The sequence below is a fragment of the Podarcis muralis genome, chromosome 2 (assembly GCF_964188315.1).
Source record: "Podarcis muralis chromosome 2, rPodMur119.hap1.1, whole genome shotgun sequence".
NCBI lineage: Eukaryota > Metazoa > Chordata > Lepidosauria > Squamata > Lacertidae > Podarcis > Podarcis muralis.
Window position 1 is genome coordinate 109144300 of NC_135656.1, and position 27609 is coordinate 109171908.

Genomic DNA, 27609 nt, shown 5'->3' on the forward strand with positions numbered 1-27609 from the left:
AAACAGGACAGGCGGGGAAAGCGTCTCCCCCCCCCCCCCCCGCTTCTGCCGATTCGTCTTCTGCAGCCGTGGGGGCGAGGGGCGACCTGCTCGAGTCTTGGGTCTCCGTGTCTTTCAAAGCGAAGCCAAAGGGCGCACGGAATCGTGTCCCTGAACCACGAGAATGTGCGAGTTGTTATTAAATCGTTTAACGCTGCGTAAAGGTGCCTCTCAAGCGGAGAGAAGCAAGGACAGCTGCGGGAGCGCCAGGATCTGCTGGCCTCCTGCTATCTTGATGGCTGACTCAGCCGAGAAAGAATTTGGTTCCTTTCCTTTCCTTTCTTTGGATTTCTTCCCATACCTAGTTATCTAGTTATCTCCCGCTTGGACTACTGCAATGCGCTCTACGTGGGGCTACCTTTGAAGGTGACTCGGAAACTACAGCTAATCCAGAAAGCGGCAGCTAGACTGGTGACTGGGGGCAGCCACCGAGACCACATAACACCAGTCTTGAAAGACCTACATTGGCTCCCAGTACGTTTCCGAGCACAATTCAAAGTGTTGGTGCTGACCTTCAAAGCCCTAAACGGCCTCGGTCCTGTATACCTGAAGGAGCGTCTCCACCCCCATCGTTCTGCCCGGACACTGAGGTCCAGCGCTGAGGGCCTTCTGGCGGTTCCCTCATTGCGAGAAGCAAAGCTACAGGGAACCAGGCAGAGGGCCTTCTCGGTAGTGGCGCCCGCCCTGTGGAACGCCCTCCCATCAGATGTCAAAGCGATAAACAACTACCTGACATTCAGAAGACATCTTAAGGCAGCCCTGTTCAGGGAAGTTTTTAATGTATGATATTTTAGTGTTTTTTGGTTTCTATGGAAGCCGCCCAGAGTGGCTGGGGAAACCCAGCCAGATGGGAGGGGTACAAATAATAAATTATTATTATTATTATTATTATTATTATTATTATTATTATTATTATTATTATTATTATTATTCCTCCCGTTCCCTGAGCATGACTACAAAGCTGCCAGGGGCCGCACGAAGCTGCTCCGAGTCTCTCTTCGTGTTATATACCTTCGTGTTTGTATGTATTTATTTCTCCCAACCCCCCCCCCAAAAAAAATATTCTGCCACCCCTGAAACTGTTTCCCACGGTCGTCTTTTATGCCACTAGGACGGGGAAACTCTCTTAATCTGAGGTTTTCGTTTTGTTTTGTTGCAAACTGATAATTTAACATGCCAGACATCTGCAGTCTGAAGTTGTGCTGCCTGTTCAGAAGTTCTTCTTGTTTTTCACCTCACCCTGCTGTGCGGGCAGCCCAGGACTGAACTTGACACTGCTAGGTGGGGAGTGAAGAGAAAGTTGAAAAACTGGCCTGACCAGTTGTGGGGCTGGAAAGGCCTTCACAGTCTCTCCAGTAGAGGGAGACTTTTCTCCCAAGGAGCAGGCGTCTTTTAATTTCGTGACTGCTGTCACCATCTGCAGTGATCATGGAGCCCAAGAAAGTAAAATCTCTCACTGCCTCCATTTCTTCCCCTTCTATTTGCCAGGAGGTGATGGGCCCAGTGGCCATGATCTTCGTTATTTTGATGTTGAGCTTCAGACCATATTTTGCGCTCTCCTCTTTCACCCTCATTAAAAGGTTCTTTAATTCCTCCTCACTTTCTGCCATCAAGGTTGTGTCATCTGCATATCTGAGGTTGTTGGTATTTCTTTCCGTGATCTTAATTCCAGCTTGGGATTTATCCAGCCCAGCCTTTCGCATGATGAATTCTGCATATAAGTTAAATAAGCAGGGGGACAATATACAGCCTTGTTGTACTCCTTTCCCAATTTTGAGCCAATCAGTTGTTCCATATCCAGTTCTAACTGTAGCTTCTTGTACAAGAAATATGCCATACAAGAAAATATGTAAAATAACTAAACAAGTAATAGACATCACCCCAGAATTGGCCCTACTAAACATCTTCCAAGACAACAATGCCCATTTACACCACAAAGAACTCATAACCCACCTGCTCTCAGCAGCCAGAAATACCATAACCAGACACTGGAGAGACCTGTCAGGAGTAAGCATAGACCAATGGTACCAAATAGTATGGGAAACAGCCCTAGTAGAAAAATTAACTAATAAACTGAAACTGACACGGGGACAAACAGAAGAAGACACCTTCACCCCGGTATGGCTCCCCTTTATCACATACACAGCCCAACAGGACAATGACAATAATCCACCAACAGCATACAAATCAATATGGCTAACCTGATCCAAAACACACACACACGAAAACAAAGATCACCACAGCCAATCACAAGCAAACAATCACACCCTAGGCCAACCCCAACCTCTCTCACCACCCAAGGTACACAAGTGAACGACACAAATAACGCTGACACCAAACTCTACACACATTAAACATAATAGAAACACCGCCACCCAACCCCAACCCCATCCATCTTCCCTCTCTCCACCCCCCCTTTCTTTTTTCTTTCTTTTTTCTTCTCCCCCTAATGCCTCAACAAATGAAACGGATTTGTAAAAATGTTACATGGAAGAAGAAAAAAATACGAGGCACTACACTTCTGTAAAACAAGAAAATCCTTAATAAAAAAATATTTAAAACTGTAGCTTCTTGTTCCACATAGATTTCTCAGGAGACAGATGAGGTGATCAGGCACTCCCATTTCTTTAAGAACTTGCCATAGTTTGCTGTGGTCGACACAGTCAAAGGCTTTTGCATAGTCAATGAAGCAGAAGTAGATGTCTTTCTGGAACTCTCTAGCTTTCTCCATAATCCAGCGCATGTTTGCAATTTGGTCTCTGGTTCCTCTGCCTCTTCTAAATCCAGCTTGCACTTCTGGGAGTTCTCGGTCCACATACTGCTTAAGCCTGCCTTGTAGAATTTTAAGCATAACCTTGCTAGCATGTGAAATGAGTGCAATTGTGCGGTAGTTGGAGCATTCTTTGTCACTTCCCTTTTTGGGATTGGGATGTAGACTCATCTTCTCCAATCCTCTGGCCACTACTGAGTTTTCCAAATTTGCTGGCATATTGAGTGTAGCACCTTAACAGCATCATCTTTTAAAATTTTAAATAGTTCAGCTGGAATATCATCACTTCCACTGGCCTTGTTATTAGCAGTGCTTTCTAAGGCCCATTTGACATCACTCTCCAGGATGTTTGGCTCAAGGTCAGCAACCACACTACCTGGGGTATACGAGACATCCATTCGAGACTCACTTCTATATTCTAAGGCAAAGATAGGATAGTTAGAATCTTTCAGAAATCCGCATCCAAAGGTCTCAGAAAATCTTCAACGCAAAAGCACAAAAGGACGAGAAGACAGCTGCTCTGGTGGACATCAGCAGCCGGGCGATTCTTTGCGAAATGCAGAGCGTGCGCCTTTCAAACCATTCTCTAGATCTTTTATCCATAATTTGCACATGGAATCAGAAACCCCCAAGCCCAGTCAGAACCCTTGATTACATTTGAATTCTCCATTGACCAGCTTGTGGGCTAATAATTCTAACTTGTCGCAGCTGAGCCAATTAAGCCTTCAGAACCTAGATCAAGGTGTTTCCTCCCTTCCCATGGAGACTGGTGGAGCTTACACACAGCTGTGAGGCATTTGCGAGCTTTTTTGCGGAGAAGGTCCTGTTGCTCCGCCATGACCTCCCTGCCAATTTGGATACAATAAAGGAACTGGAGGCCCCTCGACTGTCCTCGGGTCCAGTATTGGACCACTTTGACCGGATATCCCCAGCCGATGTGGACAGACTCCTCCGAGCTGGAAAGCCCACCACCTGTCCTCTGGACCCGTCCCCGTCTTGGCTGATTAGAGCGTGTCCAGACGAGGTGCGGGCCCCCCTGGGGGATATCATCAATTTGTCCCTTGGCACCGGGATATTCCCAGGGGAACTGAAGGAGGCAGTGGTGCGTCCACTCTTAAAGAAAACATCATTAGATCCTCTAGATCTATCCAATTACCGCCCAGTTTCAAATCTTCCATTCCTGGGTAATGTGATTGAGAGAGCGGTTGCTGAACACCTTGGTAGGTTTCTGGATGAAACATCGGCTCTCGATCCATTCCAGTCCGGCTTCCGCACTGGTCATGGGACCGAGATGGCTCTGGTCGCCCTAACAGATGATCTCCGCAGGCAGCTGGATCGAGGCGGGTCGGGGCTGCTGATTCTTCTAGACCTGTCAGCAGCCTTCGACATGGTCGATCATGAACTCCTGGACCACCGCCTTGCCGACGTGGGGATCCAGGGCACAGTCCTTCAATGGCTGCGCTCGTTTCTCTCTGGTCGGGGGCAGAGGGTGGCGCTTGGGGGGGAATTGTCATCGCGCCACTCCTTGGTGTGTGGAGTACCTCAGGGTGCGATTCTCTCCCCGATGCTTTTTAACATCTTTATGCGCCCCCTCGCCCAGCTTGTCCGGAGTTTTGGGCTGGGCTGCCATCAGTATGCCGATGACACCCAACTCTATCTGTTGATGGACGGCCACCCTGACTCGGCCCCAGATACACTGACCAGATGTCTGGAAGCTGTGGCTGGATGGTTACGTGGGAGCCGGTTGAAGTTAAATCCTTCGAAGACAGAGGTCCTTTGGCTGGGACGGAGCGATATGGGATTGAGGGGGCAACTCCCATCTCTTGGGGGTGCAATTAGTGCCAACATCATCCGTTAAGAGTTTGGGTGTAATCTTTGATACCTCCCTCTCTATGGAGGCGCAGATTACAGCTATAACAAAGGCGGCATTTTTTCATCTCCACCAAGCTAAGCAGTTGGCTCCTTATCTCTCTCGCCCTGACCTAGCCACTGTGATCCACACGATGGTCACCTCCAGACTGGATTATTGTAACTCGCTCTACGTGGGGCTGCCCTTGAGACTGACCCAGAAACTCCAGCAGGTGCAGAATGCCGCAGCGAGACTCATTATGGGGTCTTCGCTGCGAGATCATATCCATCCAGTATTATACCAGCTGCACTGGCTCCCGGTGGAGTACAGGATCAGGTTTAAGGTGTTGGTTTTAACTTTTAAAGCCCTATACGGCCTAGGACCCTCGTACCTACGGGACCGCCTCTCCTGGTATGTCCCACAGAGAAATCTACGGTCTGCAAATAAAAACATCTTGAAGGTCCCAGGCCACAGAGAGGTTAGGCTGGCCTCAACTAGAGCCAGGGCCTTCTCGGTCGCGGCTCCAATCTGGTGGAACACTCTGTCACAAGAGACTAGGGCCCTGCAGGACCTGACATCCTTCCACAGGGCCTGCAAGACAGAGCTGTTCCACCAGGCCTTTGGTCAGGGCGCAGCCTGACCCCCTCCTCTGGCAATCGGCAATCTGCACAGAATTTGGCTTGATGGTTGCCATTAATTTGATTTTAATTTGATTTAATTAATTTTATAATGAATGTTTTAGAATGTCGGATTATTTTGATTGTTGTTAGCCGCCCTGAGCCCAGCTTCGGCTGGGGAGGGCGGGATATAAATAAAATTTATTATTATTATTATTATTATTATTATTATTATTAGGCAGGTGCACATTCCCAAGCAATCAAGGATAGATAACATTACAGAGGGTATGGTCATAGCTTTGAACACAGGTGTTAAGCCTTCAATTTAGCCCGACAATTCCTTTCCCATAGTAGTCCTCTCACGCCCTTGGAGCCAACGGGCCCACAGATTAAAGCAACAGGATGGCTCTCATAATTCTTACTGGTTTCCCGCAAGGCCTCACTCTCCACTTGACCAAAGAACAGCTACTAGGGAAGTACTAACTTTACTACAACTCCTTAAGAAACCTCACCTGGATTCAGAAAACCTAACTAACTACTGGCCAGGTGCTAACCTCCCTTTCCTGGGCAAGGTTCTGGAGTGAATGGTCACAGACCACATCCATGCGCTTTTGGAAGAAACTGATTTTCTTGATCCATTTCAATCAGGGTTTAGGCCCGGTTTTGGCACAGAAACTGCTTTGGTTGCCCTGTATGATGACCTCTGTCTAGATAGAGACAAGGGAAACATGTCCCTTTTAATGGTTCTCGACCTCTCAGCGGCTTTCAATACCATTGACCATGGTATCCTTCTGGAGCGACTCTCTGAACTAGGGGAGGGTGACACCACTTTGCGGTGGTTCCAGTCCTATTTGGATGGTTGTTCCCAAAGGGTGCTGCTTCGAGAATGCTTTTCAGCCCTGTGGAACCTTCAATTTGGGGTTCTGCAGGGCTCAATCCTACCCCTGTGTTGTTTAACATCTACATGAAACAGCTGGGTGGTGTTATCCGGAGGTTTGGAGTACATTGTCAGCAGTATGCTGGTGATACTCAGCTCTATTTCCCCTTTACAGTGTCTGTAATGGACTGGATGGGAGCCAACAAACTGAAGCTCAATCCAGATAAGAGTGAGGCACTGTTAGTGGGTTGTTCCCTAGACCAGATGGGTGGGAGATCGCCTGCTCTTAATGGGGTTACACTTCCTCTGAAGGAGCAGGTTCATAGCTTGGGGGTACTCCTGGATCCTTTGCTGTCACTCAAGGCTCAAGTGACCTATAAAGCCTTAAACGACCTGTGCAGTTGGAGTCCGTATTGGGGAACACTGTTCACACATTCGTAATGCCAATTTGGAGGCGCCTCTTGTAGAACATTTTGTTTCTTATAACCATTCTGACATGGATTTATTATTCACAGTATTGTGGGTGAATAAGAAAGCTATAAGTATTAGACAGGATGATAAAAGACGGTTACGACAGCAAGAATCTCGGTTTATTTTTATGTTCAAAACCATTCATCCGGGAGGACTTAATTCTGAAATAGATCTTGTCAGGGAACTGCCATCAACTCAGAGGCGAGAGTTGGAAGGGCAGTTGTGTTATAAGGAGCCTCCGAAAATCTTGTGAAGCAGTTCCTCCTCCGGTGAGGCGGAAAGCCCCTCCTCCAGTGGAGAAGAGGTGAAGGGATGAGGGGATGCTAGGAAGAGCCTCAACACCGAGCCTGAGCAAACCGGAGAGGTGGGAAGTATGCCTCTGCCAGCGCCCAATCTGCGCAGTAAGCTTCAGTGCAGGGAGGGAAGCAAAAGGCTGGGGGTGACGCGACTTTTATGCTGGGGGAGGTACAAAGACTGACCACTCCCAGATTCTGCTAGTGACTGAGCCAGACATGAACTTGCGATGCTCTTCACTGTAAATAGTTTGCACCAAGAATAAAGCCTGGAAAAGACAGGTCGGAGTCTTGCCTGTTTACTCTCAAGCAACCACACGCGCATCTGACAGAAGAAGAAGAAGAAGAGTGGATTTGATATCCGGCCTTTCACTCCCTTTAAGGAGTCTCAAAGCGGCTAACATTCTCCTTTCCCTTCCTCCCCCACAACAAACACTCTGTGAGGTGAGTGGGGCTGAGAGACTTCAGAGAAGTGTGACTGGCCCAAGGTCACCCAGCAGCTGCATGTGGAGGAGCGGAGTCGCGAACCCAGTTCCCCAGATTACGAGACTACCGCTCTTAACCACTACACCACACTGGTTCTCATTTGAGATCACGCAGATCTCAATTGTTTTATTTGATTCTTTACATTCTGGCTGTTAAACTGTACTGTATAACAAGCTCAATCTCCTTGTTATGAGCACCACCTGGGGTCGACTTTTTAGGTTTCTTGCAACATGCAATCAGTAGCAGTGGTTACCTAGCTTATTGTGGTTCACCATATAGATGGGGTATGTACTTTTGGTTTAATTTCATATTGAATTGACATTGTAAGTTACCGTGTATATGCAGGTCATCGTTTCAATAGTTCATTTGCAGTTTATGAAGCATTTCTGTATCCTTCTGCTGTGCTGAAGAAGAATTCTACAAAACAGTGGGTATATCTGGAATCACAGTTCACTACGTCTGTTTGTGTACCACTTCGGCAGCTTTATGGCTTGTTTTCGCCAGATAAGAATCTGATCCATTGCTTCTTTCAGAGACTTGCATATTCTACAAAGACTTTCAGAGAATTATAGGACTTATGTTTATTTGGTTCTATGTTTTCAAGAGAATCCATGAAGAGTGCACATTTCATGACTTTCAGAGATTTAGAAGATTTCTGTTTATTTGGTTTTGCAGAGAGTGCATATTTCATATATTTCATATTGTTCAATGTTCCGTATAGATTATATAAAGAGTTTATATTGATATCACATTGTTGTACTTGGTCATTGTGTTGCCTTGGATATTACTGATAATTGTTTGCAACACAGAGGTTTAATTGTTTGGTTACTTATTAGTGTCCTAAAAAGGGCTCCTCAGTCACAGATACAGCTGCCGAGCTGCTCAACTGCCTCGTTCCTTGAGTAAGAACGACTGAATCTGTATCCACTGCCCATGTGCCGGTTCATGACTAGGGACTTCCAGATTTCACGATCCTGCCCCCGTTACCATTTGCCGATCGCCACAGGACTTTTGGGGTTTGGGTTGGGTTTTTGGAAGATGCCTGTGTGTGAATTTGTTTTATGTGTGTAGATCAGTGCACGCTGATCAACGCACAGTCTTCGCAGTAGGGCTCTGTTCTGATGGCATGAGTAGTCATGAGGAACCGGTAGATCCTATCTGCTGTAGCCTTCACCCACCTTCACAGCCGTTGTAACATACTGCTTGTTATCATCCTCCTGTTCTGCCATTGAGGACTTCTTGGATCATTCTCTGACTAGCTCCTTCCCTTTGACCTTACCGCCTTGGGTGACCCTGCTGGGAGTACGAGATTCCCGACGGCTTCTCTCACAAGGGTCATAGGCAGTGGCGTAGCGTGGGGGGTGCAGGGGGGGGCAGCCGCACCGGGCGCAACATCTGGGGGTTAGGGTTAGGGGGCGCAAATCCACGGGTTAGGGGACGCAAATCCACGGATTAGGGGGTGCAAATTACTTGCCTTGCCCCGGGTGCTGACAACCCACGCTACGCCACTGGTCATAGGAGCATGCAAGCCCACTCACCATGACAAGGTGATGATCCAGTGAGTGAGTGCCTTCATTATGCACCTTTAGGTGCCAGGCAAAAACGTTCCTTTTTAACCAGGCCTTTGGAGGACCTGATCAACATCATATCCCCTTTAAAATGTGGCTTGGGGGGGGTGTTATTGGGTTGTTGTTTTTATTTTGATTATATATATTGTGGTTTTTATGTTGATCTTTTCTGTGAACCACCCTGAAACTTCTGGGTGTCAGGCGGTACCTAAATTCAAATAATAATAATAATAATAATAATAATAATAATAATAATAATAAATAAATAAATAATGAAATCATGATTGTTTAGAGATATGGCACAAATAGGGGAGATATGTACATAAGCTGAAGTTGGAGTGTGGCCTCTCTGCTGCAGTGACTGAGTCATCAGATGAATACCTAGGAGTGGCTGAGAGACATAGGAGTGAGGGACATGCCTTTTCCTAACTTGTATGTGACCTTTGGCAATAAAGAGTTGATTGCTTCCTCTGGAAATTCCTTGGGTGCCTTGACCAAATGTGACCTTGAGTCCTGGTTCAGGCAATTCTGCACAGCGTCAAAGTAAAAAGGACCAGGGAGGGGCAAAGTGGCTGCAGGTTCTTCCGTGGGTGCTTACACATCAGCATGGTTCCATTAAACCCTAATGTGGCTTACCGTGTCGTACAAACCAGGCTCCTCACTTGCCGAGTGCAATGGCAGTCTAAATGAGCCCAATTTCATGTCAGTCCAGCCTGAGAGCCATTGTTATCTCACCATACCTTATTATCTCTTCTTTCCAGGTTAATAAGCACCATGGGTCCCCTGAGAGAACCTTTATTTTACTGGATCTGTTGTCATCACACACAACCTTATGCAGAACAGGATGGAAGAAGTTTCTCCAGTTGCCCACCTGAGACACTGAAGACTGGAATTTTCATATGCTGCTCACCCATGAGGCTTGGCAGATATGTCTACAGTAAAAGGCTGAGCATCCCTTGGCATGAAAGTATGCCTATATGGACAGGTGGATATATATTTTCTTATTGGCTCCATGAATTTAAGGAACTGTATTTGCTGATGGGTCTGCTGAATGACATCTCTGCAGAAGTAACACCTTTCTACCTGGGCTGTGGCATTTGATACCTTGGCTTATGCAGGTAAATATTCAGGTTGTTTTGATTTCACAGTTTGCATTTTTAGACATGTTATATCAGAGCCCTGAACTTTTCAGATTTACACAGAATTAGTGCTAGTTCTTCTTAATGGTTCTGATCCTGAGGGGTGTTCTAGGGGTGTGGTGAGGGTGAGACAGGGGAAGGGGAGGCCTACACCTGTTCCAAACATCTTTCAGGTCAGTCACATGAGTTGGCAACTCAGTGGAACATTTGCTTGCAGTAAAGGGTAATATAAGTCAAACTCTACTTTAAATACTTGTTTTCCTGAATGGCGTTTGGAATGGAGGAAACTGACACTTGTTCAACTTAAACTATGGATATATTCTTACTTGCATGTAACATTCAACAAGTGTACAATCTGTAGTCTACACAGGTTTGCTGCCGGGAAAAGAAAATTACTCCAATGGCACCTATTAAATGCATCATTAAAGGGACCTTTTTTTTATTAGCAAAAAGGCAAAGCATTCTAACTGTGTTAGAAGGTGCTGCCTGCTACTTCCTGTTACAGTTTCCTTCAAAGTTTTACATTCAATGGAGTTGTGCCAGAAAGTGGATTGTTGCTTTGCTCTTTTCATTTTTTCCTGCAGTGACTAAACTTTTTGCAGTTAAAATGGCCATCTTGCTGACGTCAATGCCACACTTTGGAAACAAGCAACCTGAACAGTACAGGGTCCCATAAATCAGCACAGCAAAGGTGGTAAGATTTTGCAGGTAGCCCAGAGGCAAATTAGGGGCTGTGTGGCTGAGTACCGTAGTTGTGGAAGCTGAAGAAAGTTTAACTGCAGGAGAGGAGCAAGTAAGTTTCACAATGGCTGTGTTTCTGAACACCAGTATGCCACTGGAGAGACTAACAGAAAATAATGTTTCCAGTTGGTGTGTTAAGATGGAGATGCTGCTCCCGATTGAAGATTTATGGGACCCTGTAGTTAATGACCCAGCTTCTGACCCTCCTTCTCCTGAATGGCTTCACAAAGAGGAGAGGGCATGAGCCACAATAATTCTTGGTCTGGAAGACACCCAGGTACTATCTGTTCGAAGGCTGTTAACTGCAAAAGAAATTTGGACTACTTTAAAGAATTTGCATGTTAGAGAAATGGTAAAGAGCAAGTTGTATCTATTCAGACTCCTGTTTCAGGCAAGACTGAGCAAAGGTGAATAAGTGCCAGCACATTTACAGACACTAAGAAGTCTTTTCCCTGACCTACAGAACTAAATGATATTTTCAATATAGATAAAAAGAAAGGATTTAGCTGTGAGATATCAAGATTTCAAAAAGACTTGAAACAAAATAAAAAGATTCCTTCCAGTAGCACCTTAGAGACCAACTAAGTTTGTTAAGGGACACAGGTGGCACTGTGGGTTAAACCACAGAGCCTAGGACTTGCCGATCAGAACGTCGGCGGTTTGAATCCCCGCGATGGGGTGAGCTCCTGTTGCTCGGTCCCTGCTCCTGCCAACCTAGCAGTTCAAAAGCATGTCAAAGTGCAAGTAGATAAATAGGTACCACTCTGGCGGGAAGGTAAACGGCGTTTCCAGGCACTGCTCTGGTTTGCCAGAAGCGGCTTAGTCATGCTGGCCACATGACCCGGAAGCTGTACTCCGGCTCCCTCAGCCAATAAAGCGAGATGAGCGCCGCAACCCCAGAGTCGTCCACAACTGGACCTAATGGTCAGGGGTCCCTTTACCTTTACCTTTAAGTTTGTTATTGGTATGAGCTTTCGTGTGCATGCACACGTATCTGAAGAAGTATGCATGCACATGAAAGCTCATACCAATAAAAAACTTAGTAGTTGGTCTCTAAGGTGCTACTGGAAGGAATTTTTTTGTTTTGTTTCAACTACAGCAGACCAACATGGCTTGTTAGAAAAAAGACTTGTTATAAAATAATGTTAAATTACTGTTAAATGTTCAGCTTGTTATTAGAATGGCATACAAAAGATGAATAGCTCAAATTGGTAATGATACACTGGGCAAGAGCTTTAGGACATAACATTCAGATGGTAGATTGGGAAAAGTTATGGAAAACAGACTTAAAATTTACAGCTTGTTGTACTTTGAAAGAGAATTATATGAAAATCATGTACCGGTGGTATTTGACTCCTTCTAACCTGGCAAAAATGTATATGGCAAATTCAAATATCTGCTGGAAATGTAAAAAAAAAAAAGTACCTTTTATGACATGTGGTGGACTTGTAAGGTGGTAAAAGCTTTCTGGGAGATGATAAATAATGAAACGGAAAAAAATGTTTAAAATAACTTTTATTAATAAAAAAACTCCAGAAGCTTTTATTAGGAATTACAGGTACCAGTATCCCAAAGGACCAGAAAAGAACTTTTATGTATGGAACAACCACTCAGATGCTATTAGCCCAGAGATGGAGATAAGACAAAGTCCCTAGCAGAGAACATTGGCAAACCAAGCTGGTGGACTATGCCGAAATGGCAAAGCTGACTGGAAAACTCAGGAACCAAGAGGACAAAAACTTTACAAAAGAATGGCAAAATTTGTAAATTATTTAAAAGACTACTGTAAGCAGATGGAAACACTGGCAGGATTTTGATTTCACATAGTATAACAATTATGATGGAAAATAGGGATTGATATAATAGTTAGATTATGGAAGAAGATACAGTTTTTATGTTTAAAATGGGACTCCAGAGAGGGGGTGGGGGAAAGTCCTGTGATTCAGAGCAATCTCTGTATATGGATATGCATTTGATTTTTTAAAATATAATTTTGTGTAGTAAAATCAAACAAAAAAGGTTTCAAAAAGAAAATATAGTTTATAGAATTCATAGTTGTTACAACTATGGATCAGAAAATCACCCCAAAGAAATTGCCCCAGGAAATGTTTGAATTACAAATCAACAGAGGATGAAATTTTCAGAGGAAAAGAGTATATCTCTCTCCTGTAGATCAGCAAAAAGTCTTCTTAGTCTCTGTAAATGTGCTGGCATTGATTCACCTTTGCTCAGTCTTGCCTGAAACAGGCATCTGGCTAGATACAGGATGCTGCTTACAGCAAACTTTTGGATTACAAATCAACAGAGAGAGGAGGATATTTTCAGAGGAAAAAGTGTATTTCTCTGCATACGTTGTAATGGTAGACTTGTAAAGGTAAATGCTAATTGGGTAATAGATTCTGGCGCAAAGCATCTGATAAATGTTTGAACTTTGGACCTCAGCAAAGGAATTTATGACCTTTGCTGTTGGAACTCAAAGAAAAGTGGAGGGGAAAGGACCTATGTATGCAAAGTATATAGGAACTATTGTTAACTAATGTTCTGGTTATTCCTCAACTTGGACATAGTTTAATGTCTGTTTCAAAACTTCTATGAATTTTAAAGTTACATTTGTTGAAGAGAAATGCGAAATATTAAGGAATGAAAAGTTTGCATAGCAGGAAAGCTAGAAAATTAATTGTATATTATAAGGGGAAATTGTTTGGAATCTTACAACAAAGAAAATTTAAAAGCAGGTATGACAATGTTAAAAAAGCCTCCACATGATGAATCCACACATTTATTCCATAGGAGTTTAGGACATGTCAATTTTCAGACAATAAGTAAAATGCTCAGATATGAAGTTAAAGCCATGTAAATCCTTTATGGGGTGTAATACTTGCAGGGAGTGTAAATCAGCAACAGCTCCCATTTACACAAAATGTGAAAGAAATTCTAAGTGAGTTCTAGAGCTTCTGCATAGAGATTTAGCAGGTCCATTCCAGAAAACTATGGGATGAGCTAAATTTGATCTCAAAATCATCAATGATTTTTCGTGTTTTGGGTTCATTTTATTTGTTAAAACATAAAGGAGCAAATAAAACTTTGATATGGAATAAATGTTGTGTAAATGTTTTCAAAAGGATGAGTGGAACAAAAAAAATGTTTAAAATATGGAATGGATTCTTATGACTTTGGGTACCCACTGTTTTCTCGTCAATGTTGTATTGTTCCGCTGGGGTGGGGAGCTACTGTGAAAAATGGGGTTGGGCTAAAGGTTTTTGGTGGATTTTCAGCGGAAATGTTTTGAAGCTCAGAATTCAAAACTTCTCATCAGTACATAATTATTCATGACACCATATTTAGCTTTTAGATAGTACCATAGAGCAATGTGGAGCAGAAAGTGGATTTGTTTACTCGTTTAGTCGTGTCCACTCTTCGTGACCCCATGGACCAGAGCACGCCAGGCACTCCTGTCTTCCACTGCCTCCTGCAATTTGGTCAGACTCATGTTTGTAGCTTTGAGAACACCGTCCAACCATCTCGTCCTCTGTTGTCCCCTTCTCCTTGTGCCTTCCATCTTTCCCAACATCAGGGTCTTTTCCAGGGAGTCTTCTCTTCTCATGAGGTGGCCAAAGTATTGGAGCCTCAGCTTCATGATCTGTCCTTCCAGTGAGCACTCAGGGCTGATTTCCTTCAGAATGGATACGTTTGATCTTCTTGCAGTCCATGGGACTCTCAAGAGTCTCATCCAGCACCATAATTCAAAAGCATCAATTCTTCAGCGATCAGCCTTCTTTATGGTCCAGCTCTCACTTCCACACATCACTACTGGGAAAACCATGGCTTTAACTATACAGGCCTTTGTTGGCAAGGTGATGTCTCTGCTTTTTAAGATGCTGTCTAGGTTTGCCATCGCCTTTCTCCCAAGGAGCAGGCATCTTTTAATTCCGTGACTGCTGTCACCATCTGCAGTGATCATGGAGCCCAAGAAAGTAAAATCTCTCACTGCCTCCATTTCTTCCCCTTCTATTTGCCAGGAGGTGATGGGACCAGTGGGCATGATCTTCGTTTTTTTGATGTTGAGCTTCAGACCATATTTTGCGCTCTCCTCTTTCAACCTCATTAAAAGGTCCTTTAATTCCTCCTCACTTTCTGCCATCAAGGTTGTGTCATCTGCATATCTGAGGTTGTTGATATTTCTTCCAGCAATCTTAATTCCGGCTTGGGATTCATCCAGCCCAGCCTTTCGCATGATGAAAGTGGATTAAGATCTACCAATATGTGCTTTGACATACACCATCAGCAAAGATTTCTGAATCCTAATTGTTTGGCAATGGCAATCACAAAAAGACCCCTTCCAACACAAATATACTCCTAAAATGATGAACATTTGGGGGTGAGAGGAGGAGGAGGAGGAGTTTGGTTTTGATATCCCGCTTTATCACTACCCGAAGGAGTCTCAAAGCGGCTACCATTCTCCTTTCTCTTCCTCCCCCACAACAAACACTCTGTGAGGTGAGTGGGGCTGAGAGACTTCAAAGAAGTGTGACTAGCCCAAGGTCACCCAGCAGCTGCATGTGGAGGAGCGGAGAAGCGAACCCGGTTCACCAGATTACGAGTCTATCGCTCTTAACCACTACACCACACTGGCTCTCTGGTGAGGGCTTTTCAGGAGTGGGTTTTTGATTAGAATTTCTGTTCCACTTTAGTACTCAAAACAAATTCCTGAACAAATAATTATCTCATTTTAAATTTGTATCACATCCACTTAGGGAGATGAAGTAAAAACAACAACCCAGACCCCTCAAGCCTAAAGTCTGTCGACCCCTGACCTAAAGTGCTCAAATAACTTTAAAATATGCTCGTAGAGATTTGCACAATCCTACAAGTAGATTTTTGTTTAAATGACATGCTTTATCGTAGCTCTGGATAAGTGTAGCCTTCCAGATGTTGTTGGACTGCAGCTCCCATAATCCTGAGCCAGCAGGGCCGATAGTCAGGAATAATGGCAGTTGTACGTAGTCCACAATATCACAAAGACATTAAGCAAGCCCAACCCCCAGGGATGCCTCTGGCTGGACTAAATAGGGATTTGGTCTGGTCCAGCAGGTTGTTCTTATGTTTTTACCCACTTAGCTGGGTCCGGGACTTCATTCCAAGTAGATACGGTATGTATAGGACTGCGGCAGGCAACCTAAGGCCCGGGGGCCATATGCGGCCCAATCACCTTCTCAATCTGGCCCTGGACGGTCCAGGAATCAGCGTGTTTTTACATGAGTAGAATGTGCCCTTTTATTTAAAATGCATCTCTGGGTTATTTGTGGGGCATAGGAATTCGTTCATCCCCCCCCCCCCCAAAAAAAGGCCGGCCCACCACATGGTCTGAGGGATGGTGGACTGGCCCATGGCTGAAAAAGGTTGCTGGCCCCTGGTATAGGATTTCACTGTATACCCATGGGTGCCAAGGAGGTTTCAAACTGCTCCTAGGGCAGCAGAGATAAAAACGGGGAAAGGGCAAATGCTCAGTTTTTGAAAATATAAATTCTGGTACTATTGGACTCTGGCACTATTTGGAAAGTATGGACTCTTGGGCATGCAGCCCTCCCTAAGGGTAGGTTCCAGCTGTCAGCCCTGACTGGTAGAACTGGGAAGGGACAGCAGCAGTGCAGAGACAAGGGCAGCCTTAACTTCTGTGGTTGTAAGGAGCATTGCACAGGGGCTGCAAGAGGCAGCAGAGTAGAGACCTCAAATCTGTTCATGGGAGAGATTTTTTTAAAAAAGGAGGGGAAGAGTGCCTCTGGAAATCTTTGGAAAGTATTGCAGTGGCGTTTGCCTCCTAGGATGGGTCAAAAGGAAAGGGTTAAATGAGTGTGATGTGATTGGCCAGTGGGAACCCAAAGGGAGGAGTTAGAATGAGAGCCGGCTTTGTTTGAAAGTTAGTTGAGAAAAGACCACGAAGGAGAAGAGGGAGGATATGTCTGTGGGTTGGTCGAGTTGTATTGTGAGAGAGTGAGAGGAATTGTTAGGCGGAGTCAGATAGATAGTTGGGAATAATCAGTTTGAAGTTGTTAGGAACTAAGATTAAGAAACTGACAAGAAAATTAATTGAAACCATAAACTTGTTCCTGCATTTTAAAATAAACTTGATTATTTGTTAATGTTAACAACTGTCTGGACTCCGTGTGTCCCCGTGAGAAACGGGGTGGTGGCAGCGAAGAGGCAATCACAGTGGTGGCACAGGGATCAATAGACTGTCAGACGTCCGGGGACCCTGTGTGATCGCCACAATAGCCCTCTCTAATACGGCTAGAGAAGGTATCGCTTCCAGACAGGGTTGATTCTTGGAGCCTTTTTAAAAAGGTTAACATTTTAAAAAGTTAATTAAAGCTACTTAAACAAATTGGTCCAATTTTGGTCATCCTACTACTGAGAAACAAGTCCCGCTGATTTCTATGTCATCTCCTCCCAGGTAAGAGTGCATAGGATTATTAAAATTATTATTTTTGTTGTCTGCCCTTCACCAGCAGGTTCCAGGGCAGCTTTCAAGAATTAAAAATGGAAAACAATTAAAGCAGGGTGGGCTCTGAAAACACATAGTCGGGTGTCAAGGCCAGGGTTGAGAGGTGCATCTTCAGCATTTTCCAAAAGGGGCATAATGAAGATGCCAGCAGCCAGACTCAACTCCATGGGGAGGGAATCCCCCATCTTAGGGACTGTCAAAGGAAATGGCTTTGGAACGGGACGGGAGCTGGAAGGAAGGAGAGAAGACGGGGGCGGGGGCAGGGGCGGGGTTGGCGCGCGTTCAGGGCTAGATGCTTGCTATAAAAGAAGCTCCGACAGAGGGCTCGCGACGTATGGGCTCTTGGGTGTGTCGAGCGGCAGGCGCTGCGATTCTGCAACAGGCTGACATTTTCCCCCGAAGGCGCGCTCCTCTCTTATATCCCGAGGCAGACGGATGCTCACCGAGGCCCTGCTGCGATGTAAGCAGACCCTTGTGGGGACGGGGACGGGGGTCTTATCCCTGCGAGTGGGGGTGGCTGGGAGGTGGGGGTTGTTGTTGTTTAGTCGTGTCCGCCTCTTCGTGACCCCATGGACCAGTTTTTCACTGAAGGTGTGCGCACAGACACGGGGACAGAAATGCGCCCGGGCGAGCTCAGAGCGGAAAGGGCTAATGCAGGAGGGAGGGCGAGCGGGAGAGACGCAGCCTAGATAACACCCCAGATTCGTAGGCTTGGTTTCGCGCCCAACACGTGTAAAGCTCTTCCTTTCCTCCATCAACTTAAATAGGATAGTTGTAAATAGGCGCTGCTCCTTCTCTGACAGCGGTCACTGTGTGAATAGCAGAAGTTATAGCCAAATAGTTTTATTTTATTGCACCTGCTTCAGTAGGCACTGTGATCGGAGTGTGGCCATCCCAGAGAGTGGGATTTCAGTTTGCTTTTCAGATGCACTTAACAAACAGGCGGGGAGGAGGGGGGTCGGAGAAGAGAGAAGGCGGCACCTCTGATCCCAGAGGCCTTCGGGATAGTGGGCTCCGGCGGTGGCTCGGCTGCGGAGATTCCTGCAGATAGGCTACTGTGGTGGCACGAGAAAGTACCCACTGGAAGGGACATACAAAAAGCCCTACAAGCCAGTCTGTTGTTGGCGGACATGGTGGCCTGCAACAACTTTTTCCGCGGAGTTGCGCGCTGCTGTTTGTCCACACTGCGGGTTGAGCCGGGGCTGAGAGAGAAACTTGCAACAACCCTGCAGTGTAGACAACGCTCTTCTGGAGTGGGGGCTGCGGCGGGACTGAATTTCCAGCTGAAATTCTCCTGTACCTGCAGGCTGCAGCGAAGGTCAGTCAGCCTCACTTTCCCTCCTCTCGATCATAGCTGTCAACTTTCAGATTTGAAAATAAGGGATCAGCAGCCTCGAAAATAAGGGATCAGCAGCCTCACCTGTCCCGGGGACAGCCTACGGGATATCTAACAATCCGGGATAGCAGCGGGAAACGGCGCTGGAATAAGGAAATTTCCCGCAGAAAAAGGGAAGGTTGACAGCTATGCTCTCGATCCAGCTCAACTTCAGGTCAGAGAGAGAGAGAGAGAGAAAGAGAGAATGCCCAAACACGGCTATTTTAAAATACTGGATCTCTCATTGGGTTTCTATGGGTATGGGCAGGTTTGCTTCTGATGTAGGAGAGAGGGAATGAAATCGGAAGCCAAGCGGATCACTCTACTTAACTTCGTATGCCTAGGTGTTCATCACAAGTATGAGTATCCAATGGCATCGTGGAGATGAGAATGCTATAGAGCAGCCGGCGGCGGCGTGATTCAATAGAAAAGCGCGCCAAGGAAAGCCGGCTGGCTCAATCCAGACCACATGCAAGGCAAGACGGAGCACCATCTGAGTTGCCATTGAGGGTGTGGGCTGACACGTACTGGTATTTTGGATTCCCTCGCCGCTCACAGCCCGATCGGCAGGCAGGAGGTGGGCAGGGTGCTTAAAGGAGCAGAAAACTACAAGCGATGACGAAGCTGCAGTTCCGGAGGTGCTTAAAGAAGTTTGTCACCGTCTGTGTAACAAGATGTTGCTTGGCGAATGCGCATGGACAGGAGCCTTAAAGCCATTCCCCCCCCCCCCCAAGTTAGTTACTGGGGTGGTGAGCAGTATTAAGAGACAGAACTTGATTTATGTTTCTACCCTTCTCACGTCCCTCTCACGTGCCGCCAATCCCACAGGTTTACTCGGAATCAAAGCCCTTTCTGCTTCCTCTCTCGCTATTTAGGACGAGCGCGTAAACAAATAAAGGATTTCCCTAAAACCCGCGAGAGGGGAGGAAAGTATGGGGACGGAAACCATAGGCATTAGATGGGATCATAGAACCGATTTGGAGGCTGTTCTGTTGGCAGCCCTCTGGGTCTCCCTTGGGACTCATTTACAGTGGTACCTCGGGTTACGTACGCTTCAGGTTACAGACTCCGCTAACCCAGAAATAGTGCTTCAGGTTAAGAACTTTGCTTCAGGATAAGAACAGAAATCGTGCTCCAGCAGAGCGGCGGCAGCGGGTGGCCCCATTAGCTAAAGTGGTGCTTCAGGTTAACAACAGTTTCAGGTTAAGTACGGACCTCCAGAATGAATTAAGTACTTAACCCGAGGTACCACTGTATCTCACACCCATTCTTTTGGCCCGACTGGAATGTGGCTTCAAAATCCAAATACTTGCCTGCCTGCATCAAGGACAGAGAGAGGTGTGAGAGAAGTGTATAAACTAGCTTAAGACCATAAGAATAGCCTGCTGGATCAGGCCAATGTCCCATCTAGTCCAGCATCCTGTTCTCACTGGGGCCAGCCAGATGCCTGTGGGGACCATCAGTGCAAGAGCACACTCTCACCTCCCATGGTTTCCAGTAGGGTTGCCATATTTCGAAAAGTGAAAATCCGCACACCACTTTTCAGCGATTTCCAAACAGACACTGCTTAAGGGGGCTGAATACTGGCTATGACAGGGAAATTCCAGGTGTATGTTGTTGTTGTTGTTTAGTCGTGTCCGACTCTTCGTGACCCCATGGACCAGAGCACGCCAGACACTCCTGTCTTCCACTGCCTCCCGCAGTTTGGTCAAACTCATGCTGGTGGCTTCAAGAACACTGTCCAACCATCTCGTCCTCTGTCGTCCCCTTCTCCTTGTGCCCTCCATCTTTCCCAACATCAGGGTCTTTTCCAGGGAGTCTTCTCTTCTCATGAGGTGGCCAAAGTATTGGAGCCTCAGCTTCAGGATCTGTCCTTCCAGTGAGCACTCAGGGCTGATTTCCTTAAGAATGGATACGTTTGATCTTCTTGCAGTCCATGGGACTCTCAAGAGTCTCCTCCAGCACCATAATTCAAAAGCATCAATTCTTCGGCGATCAGCCTTCTTTATGGTCCAGCTCTCACTTCCACACATCACTACTGGGAAAACCATGGCTTTAACTATACGGACCTTTGTTGGCAAGGTGATGTCTCTGCTTTTTAAGATGCTGTCTAGGTTTGCCATAGCCTTTCTCCCAAGGAGCAGGCATCTTTTAATTTCGTGACTGCTATCACCATCTGCAGTGATCATGGAGCCCAAGAAAGTAAAATCTCTCACTGCCTCCATTTCTTCCCCTTTTATTTGCCAGGAGGTGATTGGCCCAGTGGCCATGATCTTCGTTTTTTTGATGCTGAGCTTCAGACCATATTTTGCTCTCTCCTCTTTCACCCTCATTAAAAGGTTCTTTAATTCCTCCTCACTTTCTGCCATCAAGGTTGTGTCATCTGCATATCTGAGGTTGTTGATATTTCTTCCAGCAATCTTAATTCCGGCTAGGGATTCATCCAGTCCAGCCTTTCGCATGATGAATTTTGCATATAAGTTAAATAAGCAGGGAGACAATCTACAGCCTTGCCGTACTCCTTTCCCAATTTTGAACCAATCAGTTGTTCCATATCCAGTTCTAACTGTAGCTTCTTGTCCCACATAGAGATTTCTCAGGAGACAGATGAGGTGGTCAGGCACTCCCATTTCTTTAAGAACTTGCCATAGTTTGCTGTGGTCGACACAGTCAAAGGCTTTTGCATAGTCAATGAAGCAGAAGTACGGTAGATGTCTTTCTGGAACTCCCTAGCTTTCTCCATAATCCAGCACATGTTTGCAATTTGGTCTCTGGTTCCTCCATTCAGCAACTAATATTCGGAAACACTGCTGCCCCCAACTGGACAGGTGGCTAGTAGCTTTTCTCTTTCCACTTTCTTTGTGCCATGCATAATTTCATAAACTTCTATAGATGTACAGCTTATGTACAAAGGCAAAAATTACAGTTGCTGCTCTGCTGCCCTTTGCTTCTAGCTCTGTGGAAGGCGACACCCTCCACTAAGTAGCTGAGAAGGAAATTTGAGGGGGAAAGATTCCCCACCTCTCTTCTTTGCCATGGCTACTTGAGCATGCTCAGACCTCAATGTATTTTTTAAAATATTTTTTTGAGGGGGTTGTCCTCTTCACTTAAATATTTGTACCTCTGCAAACCTCAATTTTTGATACTTCCCTCTTGTTTCTCATAAAGGCGTCTGGTGCTCCTAATAGCATGTAGGCAAGCAAGGGTTGTTTTGCTTGTAAATAAGGTTTTCTATTATCTTTCTGAAGGTTGAAAGTTCTGCTGGAAGGTGAGCCAAAAATGGTGGAACAGGCCAATACCTACGAGAAACCTGTAAATGGAGCAGAGCAAGTTACGCTTTTGCTTCAACAGAACGGAGCAAGTTACAACTCTGAACATTCAGAGAGGAGAGAAAATTCTGGTAAGCAAGTTAATGCTGATGCATGAAAAGTATTAAGGTCCCAGGCCACAGAGAGGTTAGGCTGGCCTTAACTAGAGCCAGGGCTTTTTCAGCTGTGGCTCCAATCTGGTGGAACGCTCTGTCACAAGAGACTAGGGCCCTGCGGGACTTAACATCTTTCCGCAGGGCCTGCAAGACAGAGCTGTTCCACCAGGCCTTTGGTCAGGGTGCAGCCTGACTCCCTCCTTTCGCAATCTTCACAGAACTTTAGCTGAATGGTTGCCTTCAATTTGATTTTAATTAATTTTTATAATGAAATGTTTTTAGAATGTTGCACTATTTTATTGTTGTTAGCCGCCCTGAGCCCAGCTTCGGCTGGGGAGGGCGGGATATAAATACATTTTATTATTATTATTTATTATTTAGACGTAGACTGGAGACAGATTGTAGTTGGTTCTGGGTTTTTTTTAAGAGCGAGCTCTTAAAAATCTCTTTTTAGAGAATGCAAAGTCATTCCATTTTGTAAGCCCAGCCTATGTAGCCAAGGGTGGTGATGGGCCATATTCACGATAGTGTTGCTGAAAATGAATGTGGACCATTTTCAAAAGAAACAAATAACTTTCACGGAGACTTTGTTACCAACTGAAGTGAAGGGGGTCAAATGTCCAGTGAGCTTGCCAGACAGCAATAATGAAAAATCACCTGTAGCCAGGGACGCGGACTTATAAAAAATATTGGGGGGGCCCGGGAAAGCTCATGAATAATAAATAAGCTCATGAATATGCAAATAAAGTGGCGCCTCCTCCTCGTGAGCGAATAGGGGAGAGCGTGCTGCGCCTATTAATCAGCTCCAAAGGAAATTGGGTGGAGCTTTTGCTCGGGAGGGAGGGCAGGAGGCATGCAGCCCGCCCCTCCCTGTGCATTTTGGGCTGGCGGAGGGGCGGCGATGGCGCTCTGCTGGAGGGGCGCCGGAGATTATTGGGGGGGCGGAGCCCCCCCAAACGAATTTTTGAGGGGGCTCGGGCCCCCTCAAGCCCCATGGAGTCGGCGCCTATGCCTGTAGCCGTTGTGATGATTTAATAGCCCAGAAGTCTGAAAAGTGTTTCAAGTTAGCAGAATAATGAATGACTGCAGCCAATACAGCGTGAATGATACAGTGCTGTGGAACCACGATTTGTGATATTTGGTGCAAAATCCAACTTTATCAGTATCCCACATTTCATTCTTTTTTTCTTTTTTAAAAATAAAGGTTCTAGTCCATATAATTCCATGCCACAATGCCTACTCGGTCTTGGAAGCAAAAGAATGGCTAAGAAGATTTTATTTAACAGCCAGAGTGGTTGTGGTGGTGAATCTTCATTTATCCGCAAAGCTTTTTTATGCTAATACGTTGAGCCTGCATAATCTATACAGGTTTCAGAATTGCACATAACTTTGATCACCTTGGTGCAAAAACTTAAGGTTGTGTGGTTTTGGTTTGTTTTAGCTCAGAATACTCACAAAACTGTCCAAAAGATTATTGATTATGGAGCTGACATGTAGCATATGCATTTCTCTCTCTCTCTCTCTCTCTCTCTCTCTCTCCCTCCCTCCCTCCCTTGTAGTTGGTGCAAATAAACCAGAGGTGGCGAAGAAGGGGAAAACGTATACTTTTAAAGATTGGATTGTGTATTTATTCGGAGCTGTACTTTCTCTCTCTGTTATTAGCAATATTGTTCTCGGTGAGTTATCAGCTCTTCTCTTATTCATTACCTTTGACTGCCACCTTGTGGTCATTGTTTGCTTCTGTGCTTTAACAGGCAGAACAGTGGGACCTTGGCAAACACGCATTTGTATGCCTTTTTGCCAAGGTAACACAAATGTGGAGGAAACAGGTGGCATTCTCAGGGAGATGGGGCTCCTCTTCCATGTAACCAATTTCCCCCCTGAAAATGCTTGCCCGTGAATTAGTGTTTTGCAGCGTGCAGAGGACCGCAGCCTTAGCTTCCGTAAGACCAGCAGGAGACGGCTCTGGCTATGACTATAATGTATCACGGTTTTAGGACTACAATGACCACTTGACTGATCAATGGAAAGCCTTTTTAATCAACTAAAAATGTGTCCTGTGTTTAATCAGGGCAGCAGCCCCCCATTTAATATGAAAGCTTCCAGAAACTGTGGGTGTCAGGCACCATCTTAGAAGAGGCCTTCTGTTTCGGAAGGCATTCACCTTGCATTGCCTTATATTGTGTAGGGATGATTGCGGAGTGGGGAGTGGGGTCCGGAGGGAGCACACTCCCCACCTGCAGGCAGCCACAGTCTGCCTGCACGTGTGACCTTGGGGTGCGGAGCACACACACCCCTCTGTCTAACCTTTTGCGGTCTCAGTAGTCTCCAGTGCCCTGTCTGTAACCTTTGTCTCTGAGACCTTTTGTCTCCTTCGTCTTGCACTGTGCAAGGGGAAAATGGCGCGGTGGAAACAGGTGCCAAAATAACTTTGTACCACCCCACGATCTTGGGACCGGAAGATGTGTAAAGGTCACAGCCGAAAATGTATCTGCCTGGTTTGCATATTTGTCTCAATAAAAGGAGGCTCCACAGAGCTGGCCGGCAGCTTGCATGCAGCCCACCTGTGTGCAGCTCACCTGCATTATCAACTCCTGCCTCGTGTCCTTCACTTCAATATTGTGTGGGTTTTCCAGGTCCCAGCTGAACTTCTGGGGATGAGGGCCCTCCATTTCCAGAGCAGTAGCTGTGCAGTTAGTTTAGCTGCTCTTAAATTTCTTTCTTTCTTTTAGGTATCTTATTGAAAGTCTCACAAAGGGATCAATGCCCTTCATGGGCCAACTCCTGCCCGCAAGGCTGGATTGGGCATGAAGCCCGGTGCTACTATTTTTCAACTGCTGAGGCAACCTGGAACTCCAGTCAGAGCAACTGTTCTTCTTATGGTGGCTCCCTGACGGCAATCGATACTCCAAGTGAAATGGTGAGAGCCTTTCCAGTCTGCCCTGTGGACTTAGGCCAAGATTCTATTGTGGAGTGCTGGTTCTTCGTTACTTTGTTTATCACTGCTTTTTACTAGATATTGCGTGAATCATTTAGATATTTCTCTTTTGTGACTAAAAAGTGGTCTAAAAACATTTTAAGTGAACCATCCTGCTTTTGTAGCTTCAGATTGGACTACTGTACTGTAATATATTTTCTGTGAGGCTCCCATGGATGAGAGTTTAGAAATACCTTTGGCTGTAAAACACAGTCCACCGTGTAATGGCAAGTGGTATATGAGGCCATAGCATATTTTGCTTGGTTGTTTCTAATTCATGTCCTGCCTTTCCACCAGATGGTGCTCAGTGTTCCAGCCTCTCTGCATAAATGGCCCTCTCGCCACAGATTTGTCTGAAGGGAAGATAAGTTCTCCCAACAGTTTCCTTGGACGTGGGGCTCGCCATTAGCAGTTGCAGGGCCACAGCTTCTTTCTCCTCCTCCCTCTGTCGCCTAAAGGTTTTTGTTTTTGTTGCCATGGCAACAGAAGCAACTGTAGGAGCATTCTGGCAGCCATTTTGTATCCCCCACAATGCCCTGGGCCCAGCATCATTTCAGGATATGAGGGAGAGTGCATGGAATGGCGGCTACAAAAACCCCCCTAATGAATAATATTAAAATATAAATTAGCCTTGAAGACTAAAAAAAAAAAAAGACTGTTAGTTTTTGCAGTTAGCTTTTATATTACTGTTTTTCTCAACTGCTGTGGCAAATGTTTAAGCATGTTAGTATATTTGAAGAAAATCCTGCCAAGTACATTGAATTTCTGAGGTTCTTCTTTTTGAAAATGATGATGTTCTGAAAAGGGTCTGTCAAATACTGAGTTGCCTCTCTCACCCCCCCCCCCCAAAAAAAATTGCAGAATTTTCTACTGAAGAATAACCCAGCTGATTATTGGATTGGGCTACAGAGGGAGGAAGGACAGCCCTGGAAATGGGCAAATGGCTCAGATTTCAACCAATGGTAAGGTATCCATCTGATTCAGGTTTCAGATTATCTTGAGGCGGTTGCGTGATTGGAGATTTCCCCAAAATATTGCTCCATTAAATACACACCCAGAGAGAAAAGTTGTGTCTCTTTTTAAAAGAATTAGAAATGAAACCTCTGTCTCATGATCCGCTGTGCTGGAGGGGGCTTGGATGAGGCAGAAATGCGCCTTCTCCCATCCCTCCCATCCAGATCTCTGGCCTATGCTGGTGAGGGAGCCCTGCTGGCAAGCGGTGCCCCAATGTATTCTCCCTCCCCCCCCCAAAGGGCAGCAGAATCCCTCCAAACAGACTTGTTTCAAGAGCGGGGGCACAGGATCCATTGGATTCTGAAACAGTTCTGCTGCTGTCACATGATGGAGGCAGTGGAGGAGGAACCCTCTCTGGCACCCGGGGTGGGGCGCCGAGGGGCGGGGCAAATTGCCCGGTGGTGCACGCACGACATCCATATGGAGTGCGCACATACGGCATCATGTATGGGGTGTGCACGCACGGCAGCCCGTACAGTCGCCTGTATGGATGGCGCGTGAGATGCGCCCATACTGACTGTGCATGTCCTTGGCCGCTCTACAGCTGGGGGGAGGCAGGGGCCATCTTGTCAACCCCCCCCAAGTGGCACCCAGGGTGACCCGCCCCCTCTGCCCCCCCTTCATACACCCCTGGATGGAGGCAGGCCAAATCTGTGCCTATTTGCTGCACCAGTTTGGGAGCTGCTCTGGCTGGTATGAAGGTAGAAGGTTAAAGGTAAAGGACCCCTGGACAGCTAAGTCCAGTCAAAGGTGACTATGGGGTTGCAGTGCTCATCTTGCTTTCAGGCCAAGGGAGTCAGCATTTGTCCCCAGACAGCTTTCTGGGTCATGTGACCAGCATGACTAAACCACGTCTGGCACAATGGGACACCATGATGGAAACCAGAGCACACAGAAATGTCATTTACCTTCCCGCCACAGTGGTACCTATTTATCTACTTGCACTGGCGTGCTTTTGAGCTGCTAGGTTGACAGGAGCTGGGACAGAAAAACGGGAACTCACCCCATTCGAAATGCTGACCTTCCGATTGGCAAGCCCAAGCCCAAGCCACAGGCCTGTCAATGTAGGGGTGTTATGCTGCTCCATTAGGCCTCACTGCAGGACATTTAGTGCAGCAATGTTGTGGAACTCCCTTTCCATGGATATCTGATAGACATTGACTGTTTTGGGGTTTTGGTACCCATTGCAGACATTTTTATCCTCCTGCCTAGGAGGGTAATCCTGACTTGGTCACTGTTGATTTTGAAGCAGCATAATGTTGTTTTAACAGGTTTCTAACCAGTCCTTAATAAATTGCATATTGATACCTCGCTTGGATCCTATCTCTACTGTGTCCACATTTGTGGAATGCTCTCCCCAGGGAGGCTTGCTGGCACCATCATAACATATCTCTAGGCACCAGATGAAAACATTTCTCTTCAACCAAGCCTTTGGGAGATTCCTTGGCCTTTTAAATATATTTGTGG

General features: G+C 46.0%; 1 protein-coding gene across 1 annotated transcript in view; it reads left to right on the forward strand.

Moving 5' to 3' along the window:
* The window catches only part of LOC114592134 (C-type lectin domain family 2 member B-like), a 77748-nt gene that overhangs the window by 47007 nt on the left and 3132 nt on the right, over positions 1-27609 (forward strand). The window contains exons 3-6 of the mRNA XM_077925197.1: positions 21976-22127; positions 23711-23827; positions 24884-25071; positions 25990-26090. Coding sequence (XP_077781323.1) covers positions 22007-22127; positions 23711-23827; positions 24884-25071; positions 25990-26090 — 527 coding nt within the window. The 5' untranslated portion in view covers positions 21976-22006. The remainder of the gene's footprint in view (positions 1-21975; positions 22128-23710; positions 23828-24883; positions 25072-25989; positions 26091-27609) is intronic.